The sequence below is a fragment of the Juglans regia genome, chromosome 7 (assembly GCF_001411555.2).
Source record: "Juglans regia cultivar Chandler chromosome 7, Walnut 2.0, whole genome shotgun sequence".
NCBI classification, from domain to species: Eukaryota; Viridiplantae; Streptophyta; class Magnoliopsida; order Fagales; family Juglandaceae; genus Juglans; species Juglans regia.
In genome coordinates, this window is record NC_049907.1 from 5,724,083 (window position 1) to 5,735,913 (window position 11,831).

The window sequence follows — 11,831 nt, forward strand, 5'->3', positions numbered from 1 at the left end:
TTTTTCTTAATATTCATTCTAATTGTATTGGTTTTTTCTTCGTTTCATAAAAAAATAAATTATTAAATTATTAACTACAAGTTAGAAAATTTTGTCAAGATTGGAGAACTTGCAGATATTAGATCTCAGTTGCAATTCCCTCAACAACACTAGTTTTCTTCAATCAATTGCTGCAATCAAATCCCTTAAGACTCTCAATCTTGAATACAATGAGTTGACGGGGATCCTTTCCAACCAAAGGTATGTTGATTTTTTAGGACGTCATTTGTTAGGTTACATGTATATAATATGTGACATATATAGCATGCATGTTAATTAAAAAAAAAAACATCATTTTTTGTGGAAACCATTAACATTACCAGAATTATTTTTTCTCTTTGGCATTTGAACAATAATTTTAATGCATAGATTCGTAGGCTTTGAGATACAAGGGAATTACATTTGTATGTGCTGCTTTGAATCAAATGTCAACATTATTTAGATTTGGACAAGATTTTAAACTTGAATTTCATATTAACTTAGAAACAAAAAAAAAAATTTGAAATCGTAACATTGATTTGATAATCTAAATCTAAATTATTGACATTAAGACAATGATGATACTCATCAGTACTGATACTAGGGGCTCGTGCAATGGCAGCATGAAATATGTTATAAGAACAAGTTCTATTATGCTATAATTAAAATGTGATCATTTTTTTTAATTTATTGTTATGCAGAGCTAGCAAATTAAACCAACTTGGAGGTTCTTATCTTGGGACATAATCATTTTGGTGGACGACTAGCAACCCATGGTAAGAAAAGGTTGTATCATCTCACGAAGAATTAGTATTCAACTGATCTTTTGCATCCAGTACACATGAAGAGCACAATGTAACTATGAACTTAATTTGAAGTTCCATTGTCAAGTATCCATTGTTTTAACAAGAATATACACATAAAAAGATGTAATTATCAACTTTCATTTAATTGGAGATGCTTAGGGTTAATATTAAAAATACTTTTGCCTCTTCAGACATATATATTTGTTATAAAATCAATTGTGATTTTTTTAATTGATACTAAAAAAGCAATTATGAAAAGAGTTACACTAAGTCTTATATATATATATATATATATATAATAAGTGGGGTGAGGGAATGAGTCAAAGTTCAAGAATAAGTATCAAAATAGTGCATGGTAATTAATTGGTGGGCGAAAAACATAAGCAGTCCATCTTTATAGAGTTAGTTGGTAAACTTGACACCATGTCTCTTGTAGAACTGGCCAATCTAAGCAAGTTAGAGAATTAATTTGGATACCAGTGCAAATTTGTACTTGGGAATCATTTCTCAATTTGTTGGGAAACTACTTTTGTGCAGGCCTTTACACATTGTTAGCATTACCCTAATAATCTATAATTACTTATGAATTGACCATTTTTTTTATATTGAACATAAAGGTGATTGGTCTAACTGATTGTTAGAGTAGAGCATAATCAATTTTGATGCTATTTGTTTTGATAGAATTTTGTGCATTGGAGAAGCTTGAAGTGTTAGATCTACTTGACAATTACTTTGAGGGGATCCTACCTCCATGCCTAAACAATATGATATCTCTTGTGGTGTTAGATATTTCCGGCAACCAATTCAATGGAAATGCTTCATCATCATATGTAGTAGCCAGCAGAATAAGTCTCGAGTACATTGATTTTAGTTATAACCAGTTTGTGGGCATATTCTCATTCAACTTATTTGCCAATTACTCTAAGCTTGAGGTTCATAGATTCAACGGCCAAAACAATAAAGTTGAAATAGAAACAGAAGGTTCCGTGGGTTGGTCGGTCCCCTTTGTTTCAGCTGAAGATCATTGAATTATCCAATTGTAATAATCTGAACAAGCTCATCGGCTGTATTCTGAAATTTCTTCTTGTCCAGCATGAACTGGATGCAATTGATCTTTCTCACAGTAAGTTGAAAGGAAGTTTTCCGAATTGGTTGGTTGAAAACAATACAAGATTATGCGTGCTAGATCTTCGAAATAACTCTTTTATGGGTCAGTTATATATACCATCATTGATCCACATGCATATTACCTTGATGGATGTCTCGACCAATCACTTGGACGGAAAAATTCAAGAAAACATTGGCATGATTTTTTGAAATTTAGTATATCTAAATCTTTCCAATAATAATCTTGAAGGTAATATTCCTTCCTCAATTAGTGGCCTGCTTTATTTGGAGGTATTAGATTTGTCTTTCAATCATTTCTCAGGCGGGGTCCCAAGAGGATTAAATACAGGTTGTTTGTCATTGAAATTTTTGAACCTTGCTTATAACAGATTCAACGGTGCAATTTTCGTTGGGTATATTTAGATATCAGCAACAACGAAATCTCAAGTGCAATCCCCCGATGGCTTGGGAACGTGTCAGACTTGAGGACTCTCACTATGGCTAACAATTATTTTTATGGTCGGATCCCATGTGAACTAAGTATGACAGGTACTTTAGACCTTTCTCATAACTTATTTACAGGTTCTTTACCTTTTTGTTCGAATCTACCAATGCTTAAGCACCTATATTTGCAAGGGAACAAATTCACAGGATCAATACCGAAAGTTCTTTTCAATTCCTCATCTCTTTTGACTTTGGACATGAGAGATAACAAATTTACGGGCAGCATCTCTATTGAAATCAAAGAATTTCAAGACTTAAACGTACTTTTGTTGAGTGGCAATCATTTCACTGGTATAATCTCAAATCAATTGTGTTTGTTAAAGATGGTAAGCATAATGGATCTTTCCAAGAATGCTTTTTCTGGGACCATACCACATGCCTCTACAAGATATATTTCGGGAAGTTCGCAACAACTAGTTTGGACTAATCTCGTGGAGCATCTAGTTCAACGGCTATGGAGTATCTACCTTACACACATAAAGGTTTCTCAGGCAAAATTGCTAACTCTCACGAAGATCCTGAATATATTGATGCAGAAGTAGAGATTGAGTTTGTAACCAAATATAGGCATAGTTCTTATAAGGGTTCAATCCTTCGTTATATGTCTGGATTGGATTTCTCATGCAACAACCTAACAGGTGGCATCCCACTTGCGTTAGGCCAAATATCTTCATTGCGTGCACTAAACTTATCTTATAATCACCTGACTGGTAAAATTCCAACAACATTCTCGAAATTGGCTCTCTTGGAAAGTCTAGACCTCTCTCATAATAGTTTGAGTGGAGAAATTCCTTCAGCATTGATTGATCTAACCTTTCTTGAGGTATTCAATGTGGCCAACAATAACCTATCAGGTAAAGTTCTAGATATGAAAGCACAATTTGGAACATTTGAAAAAAGCAGCTATGAAGGAAACCTATTTCTTTGCGGACCACCATTAGATAAAAGTTATGCCAAAGTAAAGGAGTTAGATCCAACACCAACCCAATCTTCAAATGAAAGTGACAAAAAATGTAACACCCCATATTTTTAGTGTATTTTTACTGAAGGAATTATTTTTATGGATTCAAAATTTTATTCTCTTATTTTAAAAATTATTGGATTTTTTAATTAGGTTATTTTTATGATTTTTAGTTTACGAAAATTATTTTTGAAGTGCTTTCTTTAAATTAATTATTGTTATGTGTTTAAATTCCTTCTCGAATTAAATCAAATTATTATCGGGTTTAATTATTTATTTTAATTATAATCATTGTGTTTGAAATATTTTATTTCACTAGCTGTTTTAAAATCGTTTCCGTTGGATCATTTTTGTGACCCAAGATGTGAGAATTGGGCCTCATTTCTTTTCCCTTATTTTTTCTTTTCCTCCTTTTTCTTTTTTCTTTCTTCCTTTTTCTTTTTTCTTTTTTCTTTTTTTCTTCTTCCTTCTTTTCCCTCCCGCGCGCGACGTCTCTCTCTCTCCCCCTGTGCATTTTTTTTCGATCGCCCAGACCACCGCCGTCGCGCCGCCGTGTGCGACACCGCCTGGCCCACTGTCTTCCCCAGCCGCCGATGAAGCCAACTCTGCAATCTCAGCCCCCCTTGTGCCACCGTTAGCCACCACGAGCTTCTCCAAGCAGCGGCATTTTTTGTGCTCGCGCGCCGCCATCGCGCCACCTCAGGCCACCATTTCTTCACCACATCATCCTCGACCTCCAAGCAACCCATTGGACCCAACCCCACCTCCGATCCGTCACCGGTGAAGCAAATCCAACTCCATTTTCGTTTTGGGTATTTTTGGCCATAAAACACCCATTTCGCCGCCACCCACGGCCAACCACCACTACCACTAGCTTCACCGACCTCTATAGGCCCTACCCTATCAATCTTGGGTCTTCGTTTGCACCCGTTGAAAAGTGGGTATCTGTGACCCAAGGCCACAGTGTATTTTACACTGTTCTGCAGCTGTTTTTCCACTTCGTGTGCACCCGTGATCTTCCAGAAATTATTATATAGCGCTGTAAGTATTTCTCCAAAGAACTTTCGTAATTTAAATGTATTTTTGCACTAACACATTACACTATATTGTTTGACATGCCGGACTGAGTCCGAGGAGTTCGGGGGTCGGATGGATTTGTGATTGGATTTGTTTGGTTGGTTTTGACTGAATTGGTTATTGTTTGTTGATGGTTATGGATCAGTGTTGGTGCATGTACATATCATTATTTCATGCTTGATCATGTTTGTAAAGAAAACTAGGTTTTCGTGTATTGCATTCATGTGCATGTGTGATTTGGAAGATTGTGATTTCATGTGTGAGAAATTGGATTTGTTTGGATTGATTGATTTGAGAAAAAGGGAAAGAGACTGTAGGGATGGTGGTAAGCAGGGACGGAGGTAGAGTCCCGCCTACGGTGCATGCAGTATGGATGGTGGTAAACAGGGATGGTGGTTGTGTCCCGCCTGTGATTCCCGCCTACGGTGCATGTAGTAGGGATGGTGGTAAGCAGGGATGGTGGTAGAGTCCCGCCTGTGATTCCCGCCTACAGTGCTCTGATATGTATCCATTGTGTGGAAAGGAACTGTAGGGATAGTGGTAAGCAGGGACGGTGGTAGAGTCCCGCCTGTGATTCCCGCCTACGGTGCACGCGGTAGGGATGGTGGTAAGCAGGGATGGTGGTTGTGTCCCACCTGTGATTCCCGCCTACGGTGCATGTGGTAGGGATGGTGGTATAGTCCCGCTTGTGAGTCCCGCCTACAGTGTCTGATAAATGGTTGGATTTCGTGTAAATCATTTTTCTGGAAAAAATGTTTTACTGATAATTTGGGCCGAATGGGATTTTGGCGTGTGTTGGGAATAATCATTTTCGGGGAAAATGATGTTTTGAGAGGAATGTATATTTCTTTTTATGCATGCGTGTTGGTCGCATTTAATGCATTTTTATTACGTGGTTATTTGGGTTGTACTTACCTGCGGTACCATTTTGTGGTAACGCAGATTTTGATGCAGATGAGGAGGATGAGGGCGAGCCTGAGGAGACGGCTCCGCCCGAGGAGTGATCTGGGATCACTTGCTTGGTTATTTGATTTTACTGTATTGTATTTTAATTTTGGATGACTGTATAACTACTTTTAAACCTTACTGATGTTTAGATTGTATTTAAATTCTGGTACTTAGCTGACTAATCCGCTGCGTTATTTTTTTTGTACACCGTTACATGTACTCACTGGCACTTCGTTGGGATGCGTGATCGTGCTGTCACCATCCTGGCGTCTCAATCCCCGTGTTTTTATATAAGGGGGTTTGGGGGCGCCACAAAAAATGGTATGAAGTAGATCCTATGGTCTTCCATACAAGCTTCTCGGTATCTTACATCATTTTCTTCTTTAGTGTTATCAGTCTTCTTTATATTAACCCTTATTGGCTACAAAGATGCTCCAACTTAATGGAAGATCTTATATACTCCTATTATTATTTTGCTTTTGATACCTCAAAAAGGTTATCAAATTGTCTATGTAATTAAGATACATTGATTTTCTTTTGACATCATTAATGATAGTAATAATGGTCAGTTATCTTTGAATTTGGTTTTGAATAATTAGTTATTGGGCATAAATATGAAAGAGATATTCCCTTAAACTTATTATTCTATTTGACTATGGAGATGGTTTTCCATTTTTGGGAATTCTTCATTCTATGTGAATCGGGATTAAATAATCAAGTATAAAATAGAAAAATTAATAAGTTGTGCCCAAATATACGAGTCATATCCAACAACAACACAGGCTTCGAATGAAAGTACCACAAAATTGTATGAAATAAATCGAGGGTTTTCCTTACATGCTTCTTGGTATCTTAAGCCACGTTCTTTTTTCGGTGTGAGTAGTCATCTTTATATTAATCCTTATTGGCAACAAAATGCTCCAACTTACTTGAGGATCTTATATACTCGTGTTACTTACTATTATATTTTTTATTTTCTTAAAAAGATCATCAAGATGCCATTAGATGGACTTTCTATGGAAATGTCATGATAGTGATAACAACTTATTGTGTATGCATTTGATTATGAACGTTATTTATTGTGATCAAATATGAAACTTGGTGTTCAGTTCTACTTTTCATTCTATTTGATGATGGATGGTGTTTTCAGTAACTAGAAATATTTTTCTCTATAACTAGTCCTTGAACCAATCCCATTAGTTTAGTGACGGAAATAATGGTGACCAAACTTGTCACGATTGAGGTTGTTCGAGGTAATTGAGCAAACTGAGCCAAAATCTCTATTCAAATCAATCCATCTTAAACCTAATCCCAAACCTCTTGGTGGAGGATTGGTCTGTTTTCACTACAAGCTAGAGATATGATCATTTAAAATGAAGTTTTTTAACAACTATGATAATTTTATTTTAAATAATGGGTATTTGCAATGACTTTTTTTATCCTTGCAACAGAAACTCCATTTGCTATGAAAATACCCAGTTTTTCCAAGGACAATTAACTCCATGTAAATAATCTAATTGTTGGAACGAAATATGATTATTTCCAACGAAATTTGTTCCTGCAAACAATTAACATTGAATTAAGTTGCAATAAAAGTTTCCGTGACAAATACTATAAAGTTAATTGCAAGGTTTTTTTTAAGGTATTAGCAACGAAAAATTTTCATTGGATTTTATATTCAGTGACAACATCTAGACTTTCATTGCAAACTACTTAATATTATCAACTACAATTCTTGTTGCAAATAGTTTTATTACCAACAAGTTTATTTTCCTTACAATTCAAAATATTTGAAAGAAAAATTGGGCCTTGCATCAGCATGTCATCATAACAGCTAAAGTAATATTTAGAAAGAAATGAACGTGAACTCATAAAACTATCTCATCTCATATAATCGACCATTTGGTCCTCTCCTCCTGAAGGGTGAGGTTTCTACTTGGTCTCTTGACAAAGCTTGTCTCTTGGACAACAGTCTATAGAGTCAAAATCCATGGCCGATGATATCACACAACGTTAGGGTTCTTTGAAGTTAACAAATGAAGAACAACAGGTTTTAACACTGACAGATGAAACAGTTTTATCAACCAAGATTAGAGGCAGTCATTGTCTTTTGGCAATGATACTCAATGACAAAACTGCAATCCGAGAAGCCTTCAAGACCACCATGGCAAAAGTTTGGAACACAACAGGATGGATAACATTTAAAGAATTTGGCATCAACCGATTTCTTCTTGAGTTTCAACTGTTCTCAGATAAGCAAAAGGTCATGCAGGGAAGACCATCATCACCTTATATGCTTAAAAGAGTTTGAAGGGGAGCTTTCTCCAAGCGAGGAGTAGTTTACTTCAGAACCTTTTTGGGCTCAAATACATAATCTCCCTTTTACAAGTATGAATAAGGTGCTGGGTGAAAGGATAGCTGCAACCATCGGCAAGGTGCACACTGTGGAGGTTGTTGAACAAGGGTGTGGTTGGGGGAGCTTTCTAAGACTTAGAGTGGATGTCAATGTCACTAAGCCTTTAATCCGAGGTTGTATGCTCAACCATGAAGGTAAGCAATGTTGGGCCTATTTCAAGTACGAAAGGCTACCTAATTTCTTCTTCAAATGTGGCCTGCTACAGCATGTTCACGGGAAGTGCCCCAGTTTTAACCAAGTCATATAGTCACAAGAACAATATGGGCAATGGTTAAAAGCAGCTTTTGTTTCCCCGCAACTATTTTTAGTCAAGAAATATGGAGGGTCATTTGAATCCTCTTCTCAAGGAACTACCTTTCAGGGGCATTCAGAGGAGGGGGGTCCTTGGAATGCCAGCCATTGCAAGTCTCAATTAGATGAGGAGGCAGAGGTAACAAGTTAGGATAATGCAGCTACGTTTAAGGAGCCAATCACAGGTCATACTAACCAGGAACACAATCTAGACTCTACTGATTTCTCTCCTGCACCCAACGAACAAGACTGCAATGCTATGCATATTTATGGTGATTCCCAAAATCTCAAGCCTCTTGCTGAAAATAGTGGGGGTCTTCTCTATGGTCTAGAGGATGCAGTCCAAAAGGAGGCAACTATTGCCCCAATTGCGTTTTCCTATGAAAGAGATTACTTGGTAGCTGATAGTAGCTTCACTGATAAGGTTAAACTTCCTAATACGTCAAAACCCCATATTTCTGGCCCTCCAACCATTGACTTTCATTCAAACCCCTCTCTAGCTCCCAAAGGCATCATGTGGAAAAGGAAAGCCAGAGGCCAGTCCACAGTACTATCTAATATCACAAATCTCTCATGTACCTCTCCTAAACATAGAAATACCAAAAGACCCGTAATTGTGTTGGAGACCCAATATAGCAATTCTGCCCAAAAGAAGAGGAAGACCAAGCTCAAGCTCAAGCTTGACAGGAGCCAACCTCAAGTTCAAGTGGTGGAGGTTGCTCAGCAGCCCCACCTCCTACAATGAATTGCTTAAGTTGGAATTATTGGCGGTTTGGAAACCCCAGGACAATTCATGAACCTCACCTTTTGGTGAAAACAAACATCCCAAACTTGGTCTTTCTAATAGAGACTAAGTGTAACAGGGAAACGATGGAAAGAACTCGTATCAAGTTGGGTTTTGATTACTATTTTAGTGTGAATAGTAGGGGAAAAAGTGGTGGTTTGGCCCTACTATGGAATTCTTCAGTGGATCTAAAAGTAACTTCACATACTTATTGGCACATTTCAGTGTTAATCAATCTGTTAAATGATGGCACACCTTGGATGTTAATTGGCTTCTATGGACACCTTAACACTGCTAAAAGATGTGAAACTTGGCAACTCCTAAAAGAGCTAACCCCTACACTGAATGTCCCATGGTTGTGTTTTGGGGACTTCAATGAGATCACAAGCCTTAATGAGAAAGTTGGAGCTGCTAGCAGACCCTATAGGCAGATTGTGGCTTTTAGAGAAGCCTTAAAACACTGTGATCTCATTGACCTTGGCTATACAGGAGACAAATTCACTTGGGCCAATAATAGAGAGGGAACTCACTTTACTAAAGAGAGGATTGATAGAGCTCTTGGCAACACTGCTTGGTTTGCTAAATTCGAGCAGCATTCAATTCTACATTTGTCAACATCCTCCTCAGATCACAAGCCTATTTTTATTCAAATCCAGGATAGGTTTGTGACTAAAAAGCAAGAAAGGATGTTTAGATATCAAGCTAGCTGGAGCAAGAGGGATGGATGTGGGAACTTGATCAAACAAACCTAGCAAAACTTCATAGGGCAATCTGATACACTTCAGAACACACTATTTGGCTTAAGAAACTGGAAATAGGGCCTAAAAATGTGGACCAGGGACATGCACAGAAGTCATGGGGATCTCTTGAAGTCTAAAATTGAAATGCTTAATCATCTAAAAGAACAAAATGAGGGGCAACTGTATGATGAGATCAAAGAAATTCAAAAAGAAGTGAATTCATTGCTTAATGTTGAAAACACAAACTGGCAACAAAGTGCAAAGCAAGCCTAGCTAAAAAAGGGGATAGGAATACATCTTTCTTTCATAAATGTACTAGCCAAAGAAGAAAGAAAAATACTATTAAGAAGATTTACGATGAATCTAGCCAGGAGTTCAATAGACAGCAGGACATAAGTCAGGTGTTTCAGCATTTCTTTCAGAACCTATTCACCTCCTCGAGTCCTACTGTTACTGCTGCATGCCTTTCCTCTATGCCTAAGAAAATCATAGTAGACATGAATCTCATCCTAGCCCATCCTTTTACTGCAGTGGAAGTCAAAGAGGTTCTGTTCAGCATTAATTCCTTGGGGTCACCTGATCCTGATGGGTTCCGTGTTGCTTTCTACCAGGAACATTGGGACATTGTGGATGCAAGAGTTACAAAAGATGTGCTTGAAGTTCTGAATGAAGGAATATGGTCTAACACTATGAATGAGACCCTCATTGCACTAATCCCTAAAAAATCCTCCCCCTCTCAGGTGACTGATTTCAGGCCTATAAGCCTATGCAATATTTTTTACAAAATCATTGCTAAAACCTTGGCAAATAGGATGAAACACATCCTACCAGACATCATATCTCCAACTTTGACAACCTTTGTCCTTGCTAGGCTCATAACAGACAACATTATTATGGCTTTTGAATCTCTTTACACCATAAAGGCAAGGTTGAAGGGAATGAATGGTTTCATGGCTCTTAAACTCGACATGAGTAAGGCCTATAAAAAATTGAGTGGCCTTTTCTGAAATCAGTAATGCAACAGCTTGGTTTTGAACAAAAGTGCATTGACCTTATTATGAAGTGTGTAGGATCAGTCTCTTATTCGCTCATCCTTAATGGAGTGCCTCAAGAGTGTTTCAAACCCACAAGGGGGATTAGGCAATGGGACCCACTATCCCTTTTCCTGTTTATTCTCTGCACAGAAGCACTTAATTGCATGCTTAAAAAAGCTGAGAAGGATGAGATCATCACTGGTCCGCTTATAAGAAGAAGCAAACTCTCCACTAACCATTTTTTTTTAAAAGATGATAGTCTCCTCTTTTGCAAAGCAAACTCTATATAATGGAGCAGATTATTTTACTTGCTAGAATCCTATGAAAATGCATCAGAATAGAGGCTAAACAAGGAAAAAAACCTCAATCTACTTCAACAAAAACACCATGGAAGAGACTAAAGGAATCATAACCAACATTGCAGGAATTAGGGGCACCAACTCCTATGAGAAATATCTAGGTTTACCAGCTCTTATAGACAGGTCTCAAGCTCAATGGAAGACCAAGTTTCTTCCCAAGCAGGCAAGGAAGTCCTGATTAAAGTTGTCATACAAGCCATCCCTACTTATAGTATGGGCATTTTTAAATTGCCAAGGTAGCTTCTGGTGGGGGCAGCAATCACAAGAACAAAGAATTCACTGGGTTCACTAGGATCAAATGAAAAGAGCAAAGTGTCATCGTGGCCTTGGACTAAGAGATTTTGCTAACTTTAACTTAGCTCTCCTAGCTAAGCAAGGCTGGAGAATTCTCTCTAAGCCAGACTCACTTGCTGCACAGGTTTTGAAGGAAAAGAATTTTCCAAACAGGTCCTTTCTGTCAGCTAAACTGGGCCAAAACACATCTTACCTACGGCAGAGCTTTCTAGCTGCTCGATCTCTACTTAAAGAGGGTCTAATATGGAGGATAGGAGATGGTGATTCAGTGGAGATTTGATGGCTACCAATGCATACAACCTTCAAGCCTCAAAGCTTTATCAGACTCTTGCAAGCTGATACCAAAGTTTATTTTCTTATTGATAAATAAGTAAATCAATAGAAAACTAACCTGGTTAATGTTATCTTTACAAGGGAGGAAGCTAACCTTATTAAAGCAATTCCTCTAGCCCTTATCCTAAACCTGACATATTGATCTGGAGGAGCACAAAT

General features: G+C 37.6%; 1 protein-coding gene across 1 annotated transcript; it reads left to right on the plus strand.

Moving 5' to 3' along the window:
- Positions 1 to 2,889: 2,889 nt before the first annotated feature.
- LOC108983577 (receptor like protein 21-like) lies at positions 2,890 to 3,468 on the plus strand. Its single transcript, XM_018955260.1, has one exon. The coding sequence runs from the start codon at positions 2,890 to 2,892 to the stop codon at positions 3,466 to 3,468; it is 579 nt and encodes a 192-aa protein (XP_018810805.1).
- The last annotated feature ends 8,363 nt before the right edge of the window (positions 3,469 to 11,831 follow it).